The following is a 25,070-nucleotide window of genomic DNA, read 5'->3' as shown; positions in this document are numbered from 1 at the left end:
AAACATAAAACCATAAGCTTGTTTAAGTAATACTGGAAGTTTTTAAATGTATATGTACACAAAAACTTCTCTGCTTTGTTTTTTGCATCCATTTATTTACTTCATGCCTAAAAAGGGGCAAGAGCTGTGAAAAATAAAATATGAGTTTTTATTTGTATTTTACAAAATTAGTCAACCTAACAGGATAGGTCTTCCTAGTACTGGGCTGGACACACCTTTCTGTACAGATCCAACAAGGTGCTGGAAACATTTCTCAGAGGATTTAGTCCATATTGATGTGATAGCATCACACAGTTGCTGCAGACTTGTTGGCTGCACGTCCATGATGTAACTCTCTGGTTCTACTAGATCACAAAGGTGCTCTATTAGATTGAAATCTCCTGACTTTGGAGGCTATTTGAGTACAGTCAATGTATTGTTATTTTCAAAAAACCCACTTGATGTGATGATTTGAGCTTTGTGAGCACATTATCCTGCTGGAAACAGCCATCAGAAGATGGGTACACTGTAAACATGGTCAGAAACAATTTGGCACTAAGAGACTCATAATGTTCCAAGAAAATATCTCCCACATCATCACACCACCATCACAACTTGAATTACTGCTACGAGGCAGAACAAATCTGTGCTTTCATGTTGTTTAGACCAAATTCTGACCCTACCATTCGAATTTTGCAGCAGAAACCAAGACTGATCTGAAAATGCAATGTTTTTCAAATCCTCTGTTAGCCAATTTTGTTAAGCCAGTAGGAATTGTAGTCTCGATTTTCCTGTTCCTAGTTGACAGGAGTGGCACTCAGCGTGGGTTTCTGCTGCTTCATAACCATCTGCTTTAAGGTTTGATGTGTTGTGTGTTCAGATATGCTCTTCCTCATACCTTGTTTATAATAACCGATTATTTCAGTTACTGTTTCTTTCCCATCAGCTCGAAGCAGTCTAACCGCTCTTCTCTGACTTCTGGCATTGAAGACTCATTTTCTATCAGTGAACTGCAGCTCACTGGATGTCTCTTTTTTTCTCTTATTCAAAACATTCTCTGTAAACTCTAGAGATGTTTGTGTGGGAGAATCCCAGCAGATCAGCAGTTTATGAAATGCTAGCCCATCTGGCACCAACAACCATGCCACATTCAAAGTCCCTTAAATTGTCTTTCTTCCACATTTTTAAGCTCGCTGTTAAGTTCAGCAGGGCATCATGACCAGATCTAAATAGCATGCGATTGACTTATATGACATTTGCATTAACAAGCAGTTGAATGGTGTATTTAATTGGCATGATCCTTCTACAATTTTGTTGTACATGCACAGTGACAGTAAAGGGCTGTTCTATTCTATTCTATTCTATAAAGTGGCCATGAACATATAACTACGTACTGAAATCTTGCATAAGAAAACGGTTCCAGTGATGAATTGCCTGTACACAGTCAGCAGTTCCTAGTACATAAGTGTCCAACTGGGCTAATACATCACACTCATGCACAGCTACACACACATCAGTGTATAAACAGTTACAGTGTTTCACACAAAGATGTATGTACTGATGTGAGATGTTAAACAGCTCAGAGCACCATCATGTCTGGCCAGACATCAAAGTACACATGATGACACCCACAGTACATTGACTTTTCCGTGCAGAACAGACACAGCGCAAGGCTGATTTAAACAGCAGGAGTTCACGGAGTACATACTGGAGGAACTAATAAGATATTTTTGGTGCATGTACATTCACAGATAGCTCTTTAGATCATCTAGTCTCTGTATTAAATCAAGAGCCAGTTATTCAGCACCACCTACAACATGCCTCAGTTCTCAGCTGCAGTCTGTTATTCATTTACTTCCAGCTCCATTCACAGACACGTGGGTTGGTGTAGACACTCAACTCAGACACTGTGCAGAGTTTTATGTGCACACACACGCAAACACGCGCACGTGCACGCACAAATACAAGTTCTGTTCCTGTTTCTTTGAGCCGAACTTGTTCCAGCACCTCTTGTCATCATCTTCGGTTAAATTGTTTTTTGTGTCTGCTTGTTTTCCATAATGCACACATTGTATGAAACCAGAAATCTATGAATACTTATGAGTCAGTGAAGATTCAATACCCGTATTAACACATTAGTAAAAGACTGATCTGTTCTCTCTTCAAGGAATGGTTCTCCTTCGCTCCCTGTCTTATCAGTTGTGATGGCTTTAAGTGTGTGCGCTGAGAGGTCTATTAGTTAGCTATCGTTCTGCCACATAATTCTTCATATCTCTCAGCCAGCTCACTGTACTTACAGCTTTGCTCTGAGAGCACTAGATGGGAGCACTGCTGCTAGGATGTTGTACTTCGGCACAAACCTCCACACTCTCCTCGCACAGTGTTTCTGGACCGAGCGTGCGATTGATTTTACCATCTCGTGTTACCGTGATAAAGCAAAACTAGATAAAAGTCACAATTTTGCTTTTTTTATGAGGGTTTTATTAACATGCAAGTTGAAGTGCATGTGTGCACTGACTTGACCCAAACCAGGAAGTCCAGTGAGCCTTTGTAGTAGCCTGAAATCATTACATTATGGGTGTATGTGTGTGTCCATTTATTAAGATTGCCTGTGTGGTATCTTTTAAAATAATTTCCCCCAGGGATCAATAAAGTATTCTGATTCTGATTCTGATTTTTGTTTGCTAAATGCATTGTAAAGCCCCCGTGGTACATTTAATTACAATGCTAACAGCCTGAACCATCTTCCCCCTCATATTGTAATTGCCTGAATAACTGACAGAAGAACACACACACACACTTTTTCTCCGTGGCCAACTTTATCTGTTGATGATGAAGGTCAGTAAGCATTGTGGTGGCCCATTATAATAATGAGGCCTGTGACGTGGTCTGCCCCAGTGCAAGAAAAGCATCATTCACACTTAGCTGCCTTCCTGTCTTTTCTCCGCCATATGCCTCACAACGTCTCTTCTTGCCCTGAATTCCACACGTCAGTAGCACTTTTCATTCACTCACACTGACTCTCAGTCTGTCCCTAACACAATCAGACTTAAATTGATCAAGGATAGGCTCAACGCACAGTAACAGTATTAGAAGAGAAAGTGTCTACTACAAGTTGCTACTGTCCAATTTTCCAAAAGGTTTTTAAGGTAGGAGGAGCTTTCCTTGATTATTCTGGTTTGCGTGTTGTCATCACCGTTCCTTAACAGAGAAACCCAGAAGTTCCTGATTAATTCAATGTGTCAAGTGGTCTGTTTAGTTTGTTTATTTCAACTTTCTTTGTTTTTCTTCCTGTCACTTTGGTGCAGTTGGATGCTTCTGATACCTCTAAGCCCTAGCTGCTGTTTCTCGAGGATAAGAAGTCAGTCAGAGCTTTAGCAGATTCAGAATGCTTTGTTGTTTTAAAAACAAAAAATCCCAGTCACATTTTTCCAAATGTATGCAAAACTGAACCCTTATTTGAGTAGAACTGTGCTGTCCTTAGTTAACGTCAGTGGTAAATCCTCCTACTTCACAAATCTATAAGTCACTCCTAAAACAGTCACCTACCATTAAGCGTTATCCCCCTACACTTTTAGCAGTTTAGAATGATTCATATGTTCACTGTTAGCTTGCAGTCTACAGTATGTAATGGGGACAGTTTCCATCCGTAATATGACACCACAACAGCATGTTATTTCTGGAATTAGGTGGACAAGTGCAGCATAACAAACACTGATGAGCATTACCTTAGAAAAACATTATGACTTTATAATCTTGCGATTTCCAGGTGTAAAGGGTGAGCTAATACCCCTTACATCATCGCAGGGTACCGTAAGAATATAATTTCCCATTTTAATTGCAAGCCCTGTGTAAAATGGTGCTGTAGTGAGTGCAGTAGGCGTACACACTCATCTGCCCAGCTCAAGTTTAGTGAAGGTGACTAAAATCACTCCACGGAAAGGCGTTTAAATTTTGAAGCAGTCCTCTTGTAAATGAGACAGAGAGCATGGCAATGAGGGCAAGTGTGAATGAGAGGTGGAGAAACACTGAGACAGAGAGGAAGTGCCTGTAGCTGAGTTACATAAAGATCATGTAAAGCTCTGTAGCCTGCATTAGGCAATGCCCCCCCCTCCCCCCCCCCCCCCCCCCCCCTTCTGCTGCTATCCTTGGATATTCCTCTCCACCCTTCTACTTCTCCAGTTTCAGTCACATCCTTTTGTCATTGTGACCGGTTCATTTTTTGCCTTCTCCATCTGATCCTGTGTTTCCTCTCTCTGTATCTTATTCTCTCAGCTCGCTCTCAGCCAGCATCTTGTGTCCCGAATGACAAAATCTCTTCTCTTCTCTTCTCTTCTCTTCTCTTCTCTTCTCTTCTCTTCTCCCTGTTATCTTGCGTGAGCTGTGTTATGGGGGGTTGGAGCACCCTGGAGGGCGAACACACTCAAACACACGCACAAACACACACTCTCGCACCCACATATCTGTGCTCTAATTGGTCCAGATTGACTGTAGACTTTCTGCCAGGGCAGTGGGTGCATCGTAGCATTCCCACACAGCGTAAGGAAAAAGACAAAGAAAACATTCTTTTTTGCAGTACTTTTTTCCCCTGCTGTATGTCTTCAGAAACATTTTTTTTGTGTTGGCCGCTTTTCTTCTATCTCTTTATACCATTTCCATAGCTTCTATATTTCCTACTCTTAAAGTTACTCTATAAGAGTTCAAGGCATTTTACCATTTTAATTCATCTGTTCAATTTATGTAATATTCCCACTTTTATTTATTTATTAATTTGTTAATCCTTCCAGGCTGTTAGATTTAGAGAATTTGACCCAGCACACTCTAGGGAATTCTTTTTAAGGCTGTGGCATTATTCTTTATTTATAGCTAATCATTACTACTTGTAGCCAGGAATTTGCAAATAATACAAGTGGAAAAACCTTTTGAGTTGACTGATACTGTAGCCGGGCATTTGTTAAAACTGCAGGATCAGCTAAATGTGTGTGCTCCAGGTCAGCATGTTTATTTTATCCTAGTCATCTTGTTCAAGTTATTTTTATTCCTGTCATTTTTGGCAGTGAAAAAAATCCCTTCTCCTCCCCTTCCTGATCACCCCTGCAGTGCATCACTGTTATCACACACATATGTTCACGTATGCAGATTTACACACATACGCAAACATATAGACTCTGCACAACTACCCAGTGGGAATACACCACATCTAGCTGGCATTTGTTTAATGCTGACCCAACGGAATATACGTCCGTCCCTCCAGTTTTCCCCTCACCCTAACGACACGGTGCCAAAGAGTCCCACAGTCACCCACATACTGCTACACGTACAATATAGCATTCCTGATATAGAGGCTTCAGTCTTGCTTTCTGTCCATGAACATCTCTATCTGTCAGTCGTCAGGTCAGTTGGACTCTACATGGGTGCTTATGTCCACGTGCAGGCTCAGGGTTTTTCTTTTTCCTCCTCTTCTTTCAAAGCCCTGCAAATAAAATCTCCGGGGAAATACGGAGGAGGGGCTATGGTGTTTACTTCCTCACACCCTCTATCCCATAGGGCATGAGCTATCAGCTGCACTGTATGTGTATGCGTGCATATTTTCTCATCTGAGTGGTATGATGTACAAACAGAATTCCTCCTGCACAAGATCAACAATCTGTTGTGTCTGTGTCTTTAATGTGTGAAGGTTTTTTGTGTGTATGTGTGTGTGTGCATGTTTATTCTCTGGCGTGTGTAGCCTAAACCTTGATTGCTGCCGATGATCGACTGCCAAAGCAGAGTAGCTCAGTGTGTTAGTGGGTTTGGCTGAAGGACTGTGTGGGGAATCCTCTGTTCACTGTGAAAGGAAGGTAAATGCTTGGCCAGGGAAGAACAACCGGGAAGAACCGATTGTAGATACTTTATCTCATATATAGTATGGAAAGAGATGCAATGAAGCTCTAAGAATCGCGAAACTTGACACAGGATTGGTCAGACTCAAACTTGCACACAGTAATCACCTAATGGGTATTCACTCAGACTGTGCTCAAGGCAAATTCTAATTAATGTCTGCACCTTCAGACTCAAAATATAAAGGATCATACCTGTATAGAAGGATTTCTCTTCACAAAGAAGCAAAAACGCTAAGGAGACAACATGACCGGCATTTGGATAAAATGTCATCCTCTTCCTCCTCACCTCAAGCTTCATCTCCTGAACTGAAGTCAGGGCTCTAACACATGCAAATGTGCATAAACATACTTATTGATTTATTCTCGATATTGTAGCAATTACTTATAGTCAGCAGATTAGACATGCCATCTTCCCGTTGCCAGACAGCTGACAATGAGAAGGCTAACAACAAGAACAGTTGGTTATAAGCTAACATTATGACAGCTTATGTTTGGACATTCTCACATTGTATGAGTTTGTTTGCTAAGTGTCTGAGTCCAGCAATGCTAGGTCCATTTCAAACACTTCATTAACAGCAGCTAACAGCAGCTAACAGCATCTAACACTAGCCAACAGCAGCACTTACTGACAGAGAAGTTCAGGATATCCTCATGAACTCACCTCTGTATCGCTGTCATCGAACAGAAGTGAGCTTCACTGACTCATCGACTCGTATTGGACTCCTTTCACAAAGTTTTACACCCACTCATTTGGATTAATAAAAAAAAGAGCTCAGTTGACTGCAGTCTACAATCTGCTGATATCTAGTGGTGAGATTTTAAACACTGTACCTTTAAAATGTGGCCAGTTCTTTGTGTAGAAGTACTCAGTCAGATGTTAAGTGAGTGTATACAACTACAAATATTGGAAGCTTGTATAAGAAGATGGTGTTAGTGATGAACTGCCCTCACAGAGTCTGCACTTGCCAGTACTTTAGGTGTCTAGTGACATCACACTCATGCACAGCATACACAAACAATTATTGCCTTCTGTGCATGGGGTAATTTCAAAAGAAATCAACACTGGCTGGATTAGTTAGTACAGATCAGAAAGTGATGGTGGGTACACAAGTTAACTGATTAGCCTGGTACTGCTGGAGGTGTCTTCTTTTTAAAAAAAAAAGAGAATTCATCCCTCTCACCATTGCCAAGTGATTGCTCATTGGAGCTTCACGTGATCACTGGGACTCTTTCTCTTTAATACTGTAGAGTCTCTGCAGATGAGTGGTTCTGAAATGGTGCTATATAAATAAAACTAATATTAACTTTAACTGAAGATGAAAGATGAAAAACGAGCAAAGAAAGGCTATAGTTTGAGCTTTCTTTGATTTATTCAACATCCATGGGCTCTGCATCCCTGTCTACCTACGTACCACACCCTAGCTTTGCCATGGATGTTAGGACTTGGCAGCACAGCTGTGTGTGTGTGTGTGTGTGTATTAGTTAGAGGTGTGCCAGGATGACATCATACAGTAGCTTGCCGAGAAGGTCTACTGCAGGCGCATGGCATCTACAATATTTATAGGCCCCCAGAACAGATGAGCTCACTCAGTCACTCAGTGTGACTGGCTTCACTTCACACACATACACACACAGAGAGCAAAGAAGTGGCAGAGAAGTTACTCACGCAATCTGTGCCACACCCACTCCCATGAATATTTTCTTTCTCCTCCATTTTTCCACCCACCACTTTTGAAGACTCTGTTTCATAGAGCTACAATCAAAAAGGCATCGCAATACATAATTAAAAAGATTATTCAACTAAAGTTTTAAGGACTCTGATGCAATTCAGTATAACTGTTAATTTAAAATATCTGAATGTGCACACACACACACACACACACACACACACACACACACACACACACACACACACACACTGTGACATAAAAAGCATCGGCTGTTCAGTGGGAATGAGCTGTCACAGTGTGAGTCATAAGGAAAGGGAATGGTACTTTGTGTGGGATTAAACCAGCGGGCGAAAAAGAAAGAAAGTTATAGTAACTTCAGACATAAACACAATATAGGCACAAATGCAGGAAGAAACACACTAAAAATTACACACACACACACAGGATTTAAATCCTCATATCCCAAAATAAACAATCATTTTTTGGTAGCGCAAATACTGTAGATCAATGTAACAGTAAAGTATGATTGAGAGTGACCACTCTGTGTGTGTGTCCATGCAAGCGTGTGTGTTTGAGTAAGTGACTGAGTGAATGAGCACGTGAGCTTGCGTTACAAGGCTGAAGAGCTCCAGAAAGAAAAATCACATTTCATAAATAAATCATCCAGAGCCCTGTGATAGATGTGCGCACAAACACACACATACGCACAATTCTGTAATGCTTCATACCATGGCCATCATAATACAGAGCAGATTAGAGACGAATCATTTTTTAAAGAGCTGTCTGTGTGTGTGTGTGTGTGTGTGTGTGTGTGTGTGTGTGTGTGTGTGTGTGTGTGTGTGTTCACATTCCTAAGCTGGTGGCAGAGCCTTTCATGTCCTGCAGTCCAGAGCTCTGTGAACCAGGAATAACATCCTCTGAGGAATTCAGTCTCTAACATACAATTTAGCCGGAGCACACTTTAATATCAAACAGTGTTATACTGGATGCTTATAAGATACCCACTCAGATATTTGCAAACTCAAGCCCTACCAATTTGTTAGCAGGCTAATATTATCCTTGGATATGAGCTATTTTCTGATTTATCAGCATTCATAACAGAAGACAATGACAGTTAAAAACGATGAAACAATGTTATGCGTGTTGATGTTGCATAGTTTATCCTCCAGAGGGCACACCGCAGCTTCCCTCAAGGTGTTTGGAACAAAGACAACAACTATAACAAATGTTAGCAAAAATTATTTATGTTTCACATGTGTGAAAGAGAAAGTACCAAGATATCAGAATGTCCAATTCTTAAATCACTAAATATCGGTATTGGTCTGACAGATCGATTTATCAGTCAGGCAAAATGCACAAAATGAAGAAATAAATGGCCAGATATAGTATAGTTCCACCTATCTTGCAGCTATGTGTCTCTTTATTCTTACATGTCATTAGTGGATTACACTAGAGCCATTGTTGGACAATACTTCTTCATTTTAAGCCCTCACTTAACATGATCTTGTCATCAAACCATAAATCATGAAATTCTGACGACACTCAGAAAGAGATTTTCTTTTCACCATGTCTTTTGGAATAAAATGTTTGAATTAATAGGCTCTGATGAATGAACAAAACTCACAGTAAAAATATACTTTAAATAAAGTATAAATACAGATAATATAGATACATATTATAATGTGGAAATGCTGGTTGAAGCCTTATAGCAGACAAACTGCTGTAAGCCAAATTGCCCTTGAATATACTGTATTGTAAAACTGCAAACTCTCTCAAAACACAATTTTCGGGATAAAGCTGTCACCATGAAATTCCGCTTGACATTAAAGCAATTATTGTGTGGATTACGAGCTGCTTGAAATTGTTACATTTTAAATATGCAAACAAAGCAACAAGCTAGTTTGCATAAATGTCACTAAAATTCGAAAGAACATGAAAAATGTTGCAGTGTGATTTTACAGCCATAATGCCGGCTCGTTGCCAACACGAGCCCCACAGTCTATGCTCCCATCCATGTGCTTTCAAGGACGGAGGCTGTGTGAGAAGGACGGGACAGCAGTGTGATGCCTCACTTTCAGGCACCATGAGAGGTGCTTGTTGTGGCTCTGTCATTATAGTTACAGTTATCGTAAACTTACACACACACACGCGCGCACACACACACGCGCGCACACACACACATTCTCTCACCGGTGTAGAGTTACATCCTGCCACTGCAGTTTGCACTCTGTGAAGGGCAAGAGCAGCCTTCGTGAACTCCACAAACATGCACAAACACACACACTACTCATTACTCCTTGAGATTTTTAACTACATGAACCACTGGGAAGAGCACAGATTATTTAAAATTATGCCGGACACTCCTCTGGAGCAGTTTATTTACTCTGAGTATGAAGATTAATATTAATACAGCTGTGTTTGATGCTTTCCTCTAGAACCGTTATACACTTTCATCTGCAAAAACAGAGCAGCTGGGACAGATTGTGTGTGTGTGTGTGTGTGTGTGTGTGTGTGTGTGTGTGTGTGTGTGTGTGGTCTCTGGAGTATCAGTGTGCTAGTTTGTGTGTTTTTCAGGAAAAGACTCAGTGTATAGTAGGAGTGCATAAATAAAAATAATCAGTCAGTCTTAGTGTAACGCACTGGCTAGTTAGGAATTACTTTCTTTAGAATTTGAATTTAAAAAATAGGGTTAATGTTAATTTTTGTTTTATAAATGTGATAAAATTGTGATGTAAATTGTCCTTTCCCTTTGCGGGACAGACTGGTAAGTAATGTACTCTATGCAGAATCTGTGTAGATGTATTTACAACCCGTGTCCGTTGTTTGCAGTGATATTGTGCATTGTGTAAGTAAGAGGCTTCCTTCTGGGCAAGCCAAGAGATTAAGGGGGGCAGGGTGAAGGTGAAGATGGAAAGACTCAAGCCACGCACAATGACTGAATGATGAGGACAGCAGGAGAGCGAGACAGAGCTGACACAAGTGCTTTAAACAGAGGCAGAAGAGAGGAGGTGGCAGAAAAAATGAGGAGAGGAGGAGGAGGAAGAGAATGAGGTGATGAGGAAGGTGGTGATGAAAAAGGATGGATGAATCTTCCCAGAGTGACTTTGTGCCTGATATCTGTATAACAAATGGGGAAGAGCAGTGTGAATACAAGTGCTTAATTTCTGCCTGAAATGATATAACAGCATCCTGCGTTAAGCTGTTATGACCCAGAAAAATGTTTGCTGTTTCAAGTTTACTGTGTACAAATGTATTTTCTGTAGGAGACAGACAGGGTTACTCCATCTGATTGTTTCAGTTTGTTGGACAGATGTCCAACTGATCATATTGGATTGGTGCTTTTGTGGTTAAAAACAGAAAGCTCACATTTTTACATATTGCTCAAAAATTTAAAGGAACACTTAGAAAACACATCAGCTCTCAATGGGAAAAAAACATCATGCTGGATATCTGTACTGATGTGGACCAGGTAATGTGTTAGGAACAAAAGGGCAATGCCTCATTTGGTGGAAATTAAAACAATCACCCTGCAGAAGGCTGAATTCAAAAACAACTCAAAAACCAATGATGCAGCAGCCTAGTTCATTTTGCCAAGATTTCATTGCAGCAACACAAAATGATACTGTGTAGTTTGTACCAAACAGATGATGGATGGTGTTCTGCGGGACCAGCTCCTGAACAGTCTGAGGTCCAACTTGGTGGCATCAAATGGACCAAAATATAATGTTGCAGATTTAGGTCAGATGATTGTGGGAGCCAATCAATTCAATTCAATTCAATTCAATTCAATTTTATTTATATAGCGCCAAATCACAACAAAAGTCGCCTCAAGGCGCTTCATAGATACAGAGAAAAACCCAACAATCATATGACCCCCTATGAGCAAGCACTTTGGCGACAGTGGGAAGGAAAAACTCCCTTTTAACAGGAAGAAACCTCCGGCAGAACCAGGCTCAGGGAGGGGCGGCCATCTGCTGCGACCGGTTGGGGTGAGAGAAGGTAGACAGGATAAAGACATGCTGTGGAAGAGAGACAGAGGTTAATAACAGATATGATTCAATGCAGAGAGGTCTATTAATACATAGTGAGTGAGAAAGGTGACTGGAAAGGAAAAACTCAATGCATCATGGGAATCCCCCGGCAGCCTACATCTATTGCAGCATAACAAAGGGAGGATTCAGGGTCACCTGGTCCAGCCCTAACTATATGCTTTAGAAAAAAGGAAAGTTTTAAGCCTAATCTTAAAAGTAGAGATAGTGTCTGTCTCCCGAATCCAAACTGGAAGCTGGTTCCACAGAAGAGGGGCCTGAAAACTGAAGGCTCTCCCTCCCATTCTACTTTTAAATACTCTAGGAACAACAAGTAGGCCTGCAGAGCGAGAGCGGAGCGCTCTAATAGGGTGATATGGTACTACAAGGTCATTAAGATAAGATGGGGCCTGATTATTTAAGACCTTGTATGTGAGGAGCAGGATTTTGAATTCAATTCTGGATTTAACAGGAAGCCAATGAAGGGAAGCCAAAACAGGAGAAATATGCTCTCTCTTTCTAGTCCCTGTCAGGACTCTTGCTGCAGCATTTTGGATTAGCTGAAGGCTTTTCAGTGAGTTTTTTGGACATCCTGATAATAATGAATTACAGTAGTCCAGCCTGGAAGTAATAAATGCATGAACTAGTTTTTCAGCGTCACTCTGAGACAGGATATTTCTAATTTTAGAGATGTTGCGCAAATGGAAGAAAGCAGTCTTACATATTTGTTTAATATGTGCGTTGAAGGACATGTCCTGGTCAAAAATGACTCCAAGGTTCCTCACAGCGTTACTGGAGGCCAAGGTAATGCCATCCAGAGTAAGAATCTGATTAGATACCATATTTCTAAGATTTTCAGGGCCGAGTACAATAACCTCAGTTTTATCTGAATTAAGAAGCAGAAAGTTAGCGGCCATCCAGGTCTTTATGTCTTTAAGACATTCCTGCAGTTTAACTAATTGGTGTGTGTTATCTGGCTTCATGGACAGATAGAGCTGGGTGTCATCTGCATAGCAGTGAAAATGTATGCTATGTCTTCTAATGATGCTGCCTAAGGGAAGCATGTATAATGTAAACAGAATTGGTCCTAGCACTGAACCCTGTGGAACTCCATAATTAACCTCAGTGTGTGAAGAGGACTCTCCATTTACATGCACGAATTGGAGTCTATTAGATAGATATGATACAAACCACTGCAGTGCAGTACCTGTAATACCTACAGCGTGTTCTAATCGCTCTAATAGGATATTATGATCAACAGTATCGAACGCTGCACTGAGGTCTAGCAGGACAAGCACAGAGATGAGTCCACTGTCAGAGGCCATAAGAAGATCATTTGTAACCTTCACTAAAGCTGTTTCTGTGCTGTGCTGAGCTCTGAAACCTGACTGAAACTCTTCAAATAAACCATTCCTCTGCAGATGATCTGTTAGCTGTTTGACAACTACTCTTTCAAGGATTTTTGATATGAAAGGAAGGTTGGAGATTGGCCTATAATTAGCTAAGACTGCTGGGTCTAGAGATGGCTTTTTGAGTAAAGGTTTAACTACAGCCAGCTTGAAGGCCTGTGGTACATAGCCGATTATTAGAGATAGGTTGATCATATTTAAGATCGAAGAATTAATTAATGGCAGGACTTCTTTGAGCAGTTTTGTAGGAATGGGGTCTAAAAGACACGTTGATGGTTTGGAGGAAGTAATTATTGAAGTTAACTCAGAAAGATCAATTGGAGAAAAAGAGTCTAACTTAATATCAATGGTACTAAGAGTAGCTGTAGATAATATTACATCTGTGGGATGATTATTGGTAATTTTTTCTCTAATGATAAAAATTTTATTTGTGAAGAAGTTCATGAAGTCATTACTAGTTAACGTTAAAGGGATGGTTGGCTCAAAAGAGCTCTGACTTTTTGTCAGCCTGGCTACAGTGCTGAAGAGAAACCTAGGGTTGTTCTTATTTTCTTCAATCAGTGATGAATAGTAAGATGTTCTGGCTTTGCGGAGGGCTTTCTTATAAAGCAGCAAACTATTTCTCCAGGCTAAATGATGATCCTCTAGATTTGTGACACGCCATTTCCTCTCCAGATTACGAGTCATCTGCTTTAGGGTACGTGTTTCAGAATTATACCACGGAGTCAGGTACTTCTGATTTGAGGCCTTAGTTTTCACAGGAGCTACAGTATCCAGAGTCGTACGTAGTGAGGAGGTGAAATTATTAACAAGATAATCGACCTCTGTTGGGGTAGCGTTCAGATAGCTACTCTGCTCTGTGTTGGTACAGGGCATTGGAGATGATAACAGTGGGTGGATTATATTCTTAAACTTAGTTACAGTGCTTTCAGAAAGACATCTACTTTGATAAAGTCTACTCTTCACCGCTGTGTAATCAATTATTGTAAAAGTAAATGTTATCAGGAAATGATCAGACAGCAGAGGGTTTTCAGGAAACACTGTTAAATGTTCCGTTTCTATGCCATATGTTAAAACAAGATCTAGAGTGTGATTAAAGTGGTGGGTGGGTTCTTTTACATTTTGAGAGAAACCAATTGAGTCTAATAACAGATTAAATGCCATGTTGAGGCTGTCATTTTTAGCATCTACGTGGATGTTAAAATCACCCACAATAATTATTTTATCTGAGCTCAGAACTAAATTAGATATAAAGTCTGAGAAATCAGACAGAAACTCTGTGTAAGGCCCAGGTGGACGATAGATGATAACAAGTAAGACTGGTTTCTGAGTTTCACAGCTGGGGTGGACAATGTTAAGCATCAGGCTTTCAAATGAATTAAAAGTCTGTCTTGGTCTTTCATTAATTAATAGGCTGGTGTGAAAAATTGCTGCCACACCGCCCCCTCGGCCTGTGCTTCGAGATTTCTGGTAGTTAGAATGGCTCGGGGGTGTTGATTCATTTAAACTAACATAATCATCCTGCTGCAACCAGGTTTCTGTAAGGCAGAGTAAATCAATTTGTTGATCAATTATTAAGTCATGTACTAACAGAGACTTGGAGGAGAGAGACCTAATATTTAATAATCCACATTTCACTGTTTTACTCTTTGGTTCAGATGTGGATACTGTATTGTTCTTTCTTTGTGATTGTTTATGTTTAAGTTGTTTGTTGCTGGTTTTTAGTTTGTTTTTTGTCTTTTTGGAAGCTGACACAGTCTCTATGGAGATGGGTTTTTGGGGGGGTAGCAGGAGGAGAGAAGCTGCAGAGAAGCGTGTAAGACTGCAACTCTGCTTCCTGGTCCCAACTCTGGATAGTCATATTTTGGGGGGTTTAATAAATTTGTCCATATTTCTAGAAATGAGAGCTGCTCCATCCAAAGTGGGATGGATGCCGTCTCTCCTAACAAGACCAGGTTTCCTCCAGAAGGTTTGCCAATTATCTATGAAGCCCACATCGTTTCTGGGACACCACTCAGACAGCCAGCAATTTAAGGAGAACATGCGGCTAAACATGTCACTCCTGGTCTGATTGGGGAGGGGACCAGAGAAAACTACAATCAATGGCATCAATTCCTTCATCCTCCAGGAAATGCCTGCATACTCTCACAGGACCAGCATAGGGTCTGACAATGAGTCCAAGGATTTCATACTAATAACTAATTGAATTGAATTGAATTGATATACCTTTATTAGTCCCACAAGGGGAAATTTCATGGCAGTCAGGGTGCCGTTGCATAGCCTGTTGAAGAGATGACCCATCACCCACTGACCCATCACCAAACTGATCGGGCTGCACAATGTAATAGGCAACTGAATGTTGTCCACGGCTTCTCCAGACCCTTTTCATATGTGCTCAGGGTGAACCTGCTCTCATCTGTGAAAATCACAGAGAGCTAGTGTTGGACATGACAACTTTGGTATTCTATGGCAAATTCCAGTTGGGCTCCACAGTGCCCAGGAGCCCTGTTTTTGATTGTTTTGTTAGAGACATTCACGTCAGTGACCTGCTGGAGGTCATTTTGCAGTGCTCTGGCAAAGCTCATCCTTGCACAATGGTCCTACTGATGGATTAAGGAACTTCCACGGCCCTGTCCAGCTCTGCTAGAGTAACTGCCTGTTTGCTGGAATCTCCTCCATGTGCTTGAGATTGTGCTGGGAGAATACTAACTGAGGACCGAGGGAACACAGAAAGGCACACAGGTTCGGGGAGGAGACATGCACATAAATACACGGAGGGTTAACGAGGGAAGTGGGAGCACACGGGGAACACAGCTGATACAGATAATCATAACGAGACACGGCAGGAGTAAACACAACACTGACGGGAGACTGTCAAAGTAAAACAGGAAGTACACAGAGGTGCAGACAGGAGGAGAGAGGGAGAACAGACATAACGGGCTGGGGAAAACATTGAATGAAACACAAGGAGGGGAAACGAGGGCTCACAGATACACAGAGGGGCACACAGGGACATCTTAACAGAACCACCAGGACCTCGGCATAAATAAAGAACAAAATACAAAACACATGAAAACTAAGAATGCTGGGCCAACATGGCCCAGGATCATGACAGTTTTGCTATCAGTAGTGACACTTTGCATAACCAAATGCAAAACTAGAGAGAATAAACAGTCAGAAAAGATGATGGGGGGGGATGTCAGTGGCCTCCACTTGTAAAACCATTCCTGTTTTAGTGGTTTTCTCATTGTTGCCCCTCTAGTTAATGTAATTAACACCAAAGCAGCTAAAACTGATAAACAACCCCATCTGCTACTTAAATAACCAGAGCAATATTGCAGAAGTTGAACTGACTTGATGCAATACTCTGATTAAAAAGTGTTCCTTTAATTGTTTTGAGCATTGCCCAGGAAGCTTTGTTGTTTTCCTGTTTTTAGGGCAAGCTAAATGTGCCAGCTGCTGGCATAAACCAGTATGAGAGTGGTACTGATCATGTCATTTAACTGTCAACAAACAAGTATATTTTGCTAGGCACCAGAACGCAGTTGTATTATATTATGTTTAATGCTTTGCTTGGTTTGCACAAGTCTTTCCATGTGTTTGTTAATGCTTTGTTATCATGTGCTTTATTAGTGGTATAAATTGACATTTTAATTGGAATTGATTGCAGTAACAAAATAAAGGCTAAGTCTGAATTTACCATTGTTTTGTGAGACTTGTGGACGAAACGACAACTATCATTGTAATGTTCTTTGTTTGGTGTCTGTATACACTGGGAAGGCTTAAATCCACCCTACACACCAAACCCATAACCTTTGTATAGATAATACATGTGTTCATTTGTTATTCATGATTGTGCATAGAGAGGGTGCCTTCTGCTCCATGTTACTGAATGTTAGGGTGTAAAATGGCCGCTCTCCATCGAGGGAAGTTTCAGCTGAGATTAGCTACGGTTGAGGGGGGAAAAAACAGGGAAGACTGGAAAGAGGAGAGAAAGAGAGAAGAAGTGTAGAAGAAAAAAAAAGAGGATGAGATCCTGTGCAGAGAGAAGCTAGAGTGGATTGAGTGTGAAAGAAGCAATCAGGTGCAGTTAGACAGCCGCAAAACGAGAAAGGGTGAAGGAGAAGAAACGAAGGAGAGAAAAAGCTGTGAGAGGCTGTCAGATAAAAAAAAAAGTCAGAGGTCTAGCACTTCTGTGGATTCTGCTGCAGAAAATATGCTTTCAAATGTGTTGGGTTTCGAGTGTTTTTGACTGTGCTGTTTGCTGATGTTTGTGTGTCGAGTTGTTTCTGTGTTTTTGTCTCTGACAATAAATCCCAGGTTCTGCCAATACCGGCTCCCACTGATGTCAAGGAGTAGTTATCAACATGCAGCATATTTTACTGGTGGTTGGAACTCTTGTTTTCCTGCATCTCCTTCTTCTCACTTCTGCAAAAGAACTACATGTGCACATGGTAACTTTTTTTCCCTCTTTGAAAACTTTTGGCTGCTCCAAAGCTGTTTATGGAATCCTGAAATACCCATTTGACCTGTTTCTGTGTGAAAGTTTGTACGTGTTTGGTTTGCTACTAGTTTGTCTGAATACCTTGTGATGCCAGTAGGGGTCTCTGCCTCTCCACGTCACTCACCCGGCCACCAGTGGTGTCCGCTGCGTTTGGCTACTCAAAGAGGCTGAGGCACAAGCCTGCAGTAAGCTCTTGTCAGTTACCGTCGGAAGTCACCAAAAATCATTAAAGGATGTTTTGATGTGTGGAGACTTGTCTGTCTCACTGAGTCATCTTCTGTTCTCTCTTTCTCTTCTGCAAACCCCTGTTTCCTTGACAACCAGGTGCAAGCAAGTAGACCTGTAGACAGGAACCATTTTCACATCTTCTTCTACATTTATGCGATGCCACTCCCGAGGGATTGGGATTTTAAATGAGTTTTATTATACATTTTTAGTGACTAAACATGAATGTGAGAGATGAAGAACAAGAGGAGAAGATGAGAATTAATGAGCACACAAAGAGTAATGAAATTTAAATGAAAATAGCAACAGGAGTTGTAACTAAATAGTCATTACATACAACGTAACCATAGTACCACTCAGCTGCAATGCTTGTGTGAACCAGTTTTAGCAATTGTGAATGACTGTATAATTTGAAATAGAATTACCTTAAGTGGGCAGTTTATTTTTCTATATACAAAGAAACTGACTCCAGTCCACAGTAGCAGTGAATATTCTTGTAGCTTACCTGTTTACAAAGCAATACAGATGCATACATAAATGTTAAGATATGAATTTAATGGTTCGATAAGCTTAAACATGTTACTCTGGGGCGCTGTTATAGCTCGCTGGGTTGAGCAGGCAACCCATGCGCTGCAGGGTTATTACAGCTCAGGGCCATTTGCTGCATGCCTTCCTCTTGCTCACTCTCCCACCTTTCCTCTCCAGAATTAACTGTCATAATAAAAGCTAAAGAAGAAAAAAAAAAACATTATTCACAGATGCTTAATGTACATACATTTCTGTGAAAAAAGTATTTACCCAGTTCCTGATTTCTTCTTTTTTTTTAAATCATCAGACAACCCAAGTAAATACAGAAATGCAGTTTTTAAATGATAATTTCATTTATCAATGGAAAAAAAAACTATCCTGAAAACTCTAGCTAGCTCTATGTGAAAAAGTAAGATTTCACTCACCCCTAAATGGGGACAGTCTTAGTATAGTAAGCCATATTATTTGTCTAAAAAATATCATAAAAAAATCTTCTACACAAGTTTTGAATAAGTTTTGTAAGAATTACATCTTCTTTCATACAAAATCCACCATTTCCAGAGGTTCAAAAAATAATCGGAGAGTTGACTAACAAGCAGTTTCATGGCCAGGTGAGGCCTGTTTCCTTGGTATTTAATGACAAATGAAGCAGATGTAATAAGTTGATTCAAAGCCTTGAATATGTATTTTATAACATTTCAGGGTTAGATGTCAGTGCAAATGAGTAAGACCATTACACTCAAAACCACCAACATTGCCCAATCAACAAACTGGTTCATTCTTAAGAAGAAGAAATTCACAACAAAAGCCCTGAAAAACCACAGAAGAGTGCATGAATTATTTCCATGCATAAGAAAAACTTCACAATATCAGACCAAGTCAAGAATACTCTTGAGGAGGTAGCCATACTATTGTATGCTATCATCATGTGTTCATGAATGGAAATACAGAGAACTTTTAAAAAAAGGCACAAACCAGTGGTTACACTCACATCATCTGTCAAACATGGCAGTGGCACTGTTATTGATAATATGGCAGAAAGTGTGAATGAGAGATCCTTCAAAATGCTGCAAAACTGACTGGAGATCAGTTGTACTCTAGCTTTTAAATCCTCAGTGTCAAGGTCAGTCCCCTGATCTCAAGCCATTACAGCGTGCGTTTCATCTATTAAATACAAAGCTGAAGGCAGACGGACCCTCAAGCAGTAATAAAGGAGGGAAATGAGTTTAGGAATTACGTATAAATAAATTACATAATAGTATTTCCTAACCTTACTGCAGCTATGCTTCAAAACTGGTCTTTACAAACCAATTGATGCTGGTTATGTCTATGTTTTCTACACAGTGAATTGTGTTTTGACGTGACATCTTCATATTGGCACTGTGAACATTTCCAGTAATAGTGGTATAGTCGTAACCATAGCGTCCCAAGCTGTTAGCTGTGTTCAACTGCCAAGAATCATGTGGCTCCACTAATTAGGGGTCACGTGATCTGTTTAATTTGGTAAGTTTTAGTGATTATTGGAATTGTAAAATTATTATCACGACTTAGTTTATCCACAGAAAAATAAAAACAAACTAGCTTTGTGATCATAAAGCAGATTTAACAATCTGTATAAATCACCAGAGGGGCTTTCAGACCAGCCAAGTGCATGCACTGTGCTATTATACCGGGAGAGAAGGGACAAAGCAGGCTATCATTTATAAATAGAAAGATTCGGCACACGCAATGTCACGCTGGAGGAAAATGGGTCTGTTGAATTTGTGTTGAGTAAGCAGTGACTGGAGTTTTTTTTTATTAGGAGGAAATAGAGCGTTTAATTTCATGCTAATTCTCAGCATTACAGCCAAATGTGATTTAAAAACTCCCTCTGCACTAAGTGCCAGAACTTTCATGTCTGCGTGCATGTGTATATGTGTGTGAGTAAGCACAACAGAACAGGTGGCCAGAGCCCCAAGTCCTCGTCTAAACCCTGCCCCTTCCTTCCTCTGTCAGCTGATGCGCTACGAGCTGCTCTCTCTCCTCCCTCCTTCATCTTTCTTGTCTCATTCTGTCTTTATCGCTGACCAAATATCATACTTTCTTTTCCTCAGCCTGCCCCTGTTTATCCATCTCTCTACCCTCACTTTTTCTATTGCTCTCCCGCTCCCTGTTTTTGTATTCTTCTTTCCTGCCGTGTCTCATCCCAGGCTGTAATAATATCAGACTGACTAGTGGAGTGCTGTTGTCCGAGCGACTGGCAGAGGGAGCAGTACAGGAGTTTTATTTAGCCCTGCTGCACTCTTTGTGGACCAGGATTCTGAGGAATTATCCCTCCGTTCCACCATCCTCACCCCCTTTACCTACTACTCCTCATCCTCTTCCTGTCTCTCATTTTAAGGGGTGTCCATTTGAAGGCTCTGATATGTTTAGCATTCACCATGAACCCTACAGTCAAGATCCACCTTCAGAATGGGACCCACTTTAACACCTACATGTACCAGGTAGGGACTCGGCATTCATGCAGTGTTTGGATATTTCCAGTGAAGGATTGCCTTCAGCTCAAATAGCTCACTCTGCGGTCTCCACATGTCCTTGCCTGAGTATTGATTTCAGTGCTGATGGCTCTTTTCTAGGTCTGAGATATGGCCTTCTCTCCACCTCCTCTTCCTCCCTCCTCCTCCTTCCTTTTCACCACTATGCCTCAATCACTCTGCAAAGAATGATTAATGTCTCGCAGTAAAGCAAATTGCATATTCGTTTAGAAATGTGGGTACACTGTCACCAACAGAGCCTTTCACTGGTTCATGTGGTTAGTAGCACGTTTTCAACTTCCATTGTTTGTGAATATAATAGAGATAGATATCTGTCATACACTGATTATGAACTCTCTCTTTTTCTGTGACTGCTGTGCATGCTTGACTTGCCTTATGCTTGTTACGGCACGCGTGCAAGAGACAGACTCTACTGATGCGCAACAAAAACTCTTTGTGCTTCTCCTTTCAACCGAGCAGAGGAAGTATTCCCCTCTTATCCTTCCTCTCTTTCTTTTGTCCCCTTTTCTGGCACAGGTTTTGTTTTGCTTTGATGAAGAAAACTCTGATACATGAATGGATGCTATTCTGGGTTTAGGCCTTCAATGGCACGGAGGAGGAGGAGAGAAAGTTGGGAAACTTGGAGGGATTTGACACCTATTTGCACGCTGAATGTGATATTCTGAAACACGGAGACATGCCCGATGTGCCAGCTATGCCATCTTGTGCAATACAATACACCGTGCCATTTTTGTGCTCTGAAGTCTTGCTGTTTTAAAACTTTTGATATGCATATTTTTACAGCAGACTTTCTCCTAGGTTTTATTTAAAACCCTCAAAAAATAATTTAAACTATTTTCACTTTGATTTTTATCAGTGTTTTAGAAAACTACATATCTGGGGAAGTTTTGTCCTTTTATTTCTAAGGTGCTTCGACTGGACTTTAACATATTTCTGTAAAAATCCAGGTAAGCTTGTACATGAATTCTTTAAGAGTAGTCCTGAATACTATAAATGGTGTAAATGGTGATGCCTTTGAAGACAATAATATCAACAGAAAGCTAGGTAGGTGCAGGGACTTATGGGAATGTAAATGTTTAAGATCAAAATGTTAATTTAGAAGGTTTATTTATTTCAGTTCATTCAACTTTGATTGGAGTGGACGTGTAATATGGAATCTGGCAACTTATACTAAGGTTTAATACTGGTCAACGAAAAGGACCTGTAGACCTCTGGCTAGATTTAATATGGTGGGAAAAAAACTACAACATTTCTGTAATTGTACAATTTAACTACAAATACATGGACAGGAGCATAAACTAAAAGCTCATTATCTAGATCACCATCAGAGCATTAAAATAGTGTGATGGCAGCCAAACAGTTAACAGTATTAAGCTTCAAAGCTTGTATTCTACAATAATAGAGAGAAAACCCCAACAGTTAAAAGACCCCCTTTGACCAAGCACTTGCCGATAATGAGAGAAAAAACTCCCTTTTAACAGGAAGAAACCTCCGGCTCAGAACCAGGCTCAGGGAGGAGCAGCCATCTGCCGTGACTGGTTGGGGGTGTTCAGAGAAAGACAGGACCAAAGACACAATGTGGAAGAGAGCCAGACATTAATTCATTCATTCATTTCTTAGAGTTAGAAACTGTAAAACAACAATTTAACTTTGTCAAACTTATCCGCCAGTACTTTAACAGGGAAAACAGTGTAGGCTGAATTATGAGCAATTCAGCCTACGCTGGTGCAGTGGGACAGATGTATTTTAATACATGGCTGGGGCAGATGTATTAAAACACATCTGACCCAGCCATCAGGGTTCGTATTGTTGTTTAGTTTCCACACTGTGCCTTCTGTAGGAAAACTTTCGGAAAAGTTTTTGGTTATACTCGTGCCTCCAGAGCATCAGTCTGAGCTGGGATCTGTCAAGAGCTGCAGTCAGCTGCTGCTGCTGCATCCTTCCCCAGTCTCAAGTGCTGTCACACCATCATACAGAAGGAAAACCTCTCAGCGGCTTTGTGCATGTTTGTGTTGTAGTGTGTGCAACAGAATGTATCTGCATTCATTTGATGAAACATTTTATGCAAAGTTTGTCTGCTGCTCAAACACTTTCCTAATGAGCTGTTGCCGTGGCATTGGCAGCAGTGTGAGAGGTGGCGTCATGGCAACAGATTACTCACTGGCTACTTTAGAGCCAACACCCCAGCTAGGTGTTTTTTCGTCATGGCTCTTGTGTAGGTTCGCGCTTTTGTGTCTATATGAATGTCTGTGTGTGTGTCTGTGTGTGTGCGTGCTGATTAAGATTTGCCAGAGGAAGGTCGAGTCCACCTTTCGGCTGTTTGCCACTTCGCGCTTCCTCTCTCTGCAGTGGTGAAGAGTTACAGAGCTGTGATATCTGAATCTCTCCAGGGACTCACTCATTCTCCAGTCTCTGACCCTGCATTCATCTTTGCTGTGGCATCCCTTGGTGAATTACCAAGATTTACATCACAGTTGGTGTAGACAGTTGTCTTTCGATGTGTGCATGTGAAAGGAATTTAGTCAGTAGGCATAATCTCTGATATTGTATTGTAGCTTGCTTTTCTTTGCCTCTCCACAGCAAATGAACAGTTCTGTGGTTTAAATCTAAAAAGATTTAGCCTCACCAGTGCATTATCATGAGTGTGCATTGTATAACTTTATGCAGAAAAAACACTTGATATCTTGGTGTATTTGCAACAGCTGTTCAGCTAGACTTTAGTGAACTCTATAGGCAGAACTGAACTTTTTCACTGCTATTGCTCATCCACAGACAGAAAAGTGGGTAAACCAAAACTATTTATAGTCATAATGGTGACAGAGAGCTGAATACTGCTGCTCACTTATTGTCGCTTTTGTCTTTACCCTAGCTTTAACAACTCTTCTTGATATAGCTGATCAGCTTACATCATACCATTTAAAAGGTTGCAAACAATAAAATTAAAGAAAATATGAAAAACAACATAAAAATACAATTTATTTAGGATTCAAGATTAAAGAAGATACAAGAAGCAAATTAATTAAAGCAATTGAAAACAGAAGCTAAATAATTTGCAAAAACAAATTTATCGAGGAATTCATTGTTAGGGTGCACTGTGTAGAAATCGGGGTGGTTGGAGAAAAAGAAAAACTAACCACCAGTCATCTAAGTGCAGTATGAACGTGCAGTAAAACTCACTGGACCAAGTTTAATATCACCCATAGCACTAGTGTAGCATAGAAGTGATGTACATTGGCAGTTCTCCAATGAGGGCCTTATGTCTGTCAAATCCCTTGGCCACAGAGACCATGCAACTTTTTCATATAAGATGCCGTGATGAGTACAATAAACATCACCATAGAATAAACCTAATGACATAATGATAAACAGTGTCCAAGTTGATGTTTAGAATGTGTATCTGTTTTGTAGAGATGTAAAATATATTCAAGCTGCTGATGTGCGAGATCATAAATTAGCATAAATGATATCATGTAACACAACCCTGTCCTGTGAATCATGTGAATATGATGTGATGTGCGAATGTTTACAGCTTCACTCGCTTTCCTGTCTTGCTTAGTCACAAGTGTCCCTTGTTTCCTTTCCTTCCACCTGCTGATGCTTAGAGAGGAACTGCTTGACCTCAGCGCGTTCAAGCTCTGGCAAGTGTCCATTCATGTTTGCTTTGGCTTCACTCTCCTGTCTTGTAAATCCTGTCACACATTTTAGAAGTACAACTGATCAGTTTATAAATCCATTCTAAGGACACAACGTCCAGGAGTATCAAGTGAGATAGTTTACATTTCTGTGAATTTTTGACTCTCGTTAACAAATCCCAGTTTGCCAACGAGCTGTGGAGACACTGATGAGAATTTCTGCACGTAAAAAAAAGAGTTGGAAAAGTCACAGTGTAGTGGGTTAGTGCCAAATTGCCAGATTTTCACTGTTAGCATCACCGTGGTTCATTTATGTTTCTGGGCTCCTATATCAACAAGCATACTGTTAAGTGATATTACCAGAAGATAAATGAATTACTCCTACTGTAGTCCAGGACATGTTGATACTGTTTCAGTAGATTCTAAGATGTATAAATTCAATTTAAATCTCTTAAATCTTGGATGAAGTTACATAAGGACATAACACTGTCAAAGCAGATTAAGAGGAAATTCTGTGTTTTCTTTGACTATGATTGACTGTGGCAGTATGATAGTGTGGTACATGATGGTGCACTGTCATCTCACAGCAAAAAGGTCCGAGGTCTGAATCCACTGTCTGACTGGAGCCTCTCTGTGTGGTGTTTGCATGTTTTCCCTGTCTCTTCTTGGGTTCCCTTTA

At 40.6% G+C, this 25,070-nt stretch overlaps 1 protein-coding gene across 4 annotated transcripts in view; it reads left to right on the top strand.

The window, feature by feature from the left end:
* The window catches only part of ppfia4 (PTPRF interacting protein alpha 4), a 72,972-nt gene that overhangs the window by 15,342 nt on the left and 32,560 nt on the right, over positions 1 to 25,070 (top strand). The window contains exon 1 of one of the 4 annotated variants that reach the window (XM_085456316.1): positions 20,425 to 20,708. The exons of the other annotated variants lie outside the window; for them this stretch is intronic. Within the exon in view, the coding sequence (XP_085312442.1) occupies positions 20,646 to 20,708 (63 nt within the window). The 5' untranslated portion in view covers positions 20,425 to 20,645. Of the gene's footprint in view, positions 1 to 20,424; positions 20,709 to 25,070 lie in introns of those variants that run through there. 4 annotated transcript variants of the gene reach the window in all.

The sequence above is a fragment of the Copadichromis virginalis genome, linkage group LG5 (genome assembly GCF_057382275.1).
Source record: "Copadichromis virginalis isolate Kocher_CV1m ecotype Utaka linkage group LG5, C_Virginalis_male_GT1.1, whole genome shotgun sequence".
NCBI lineage: Eukaryota > Metazoa > Chordata > Actinopteri > Cichliformes > Cichlidae > Copadichromis > Copadichromis virginalis.
The sequence above is the reverse complement of the archived record's forward strand: the minus strand, read 5'-3'. Positions and strand labels throughout refer to the sequence as shown.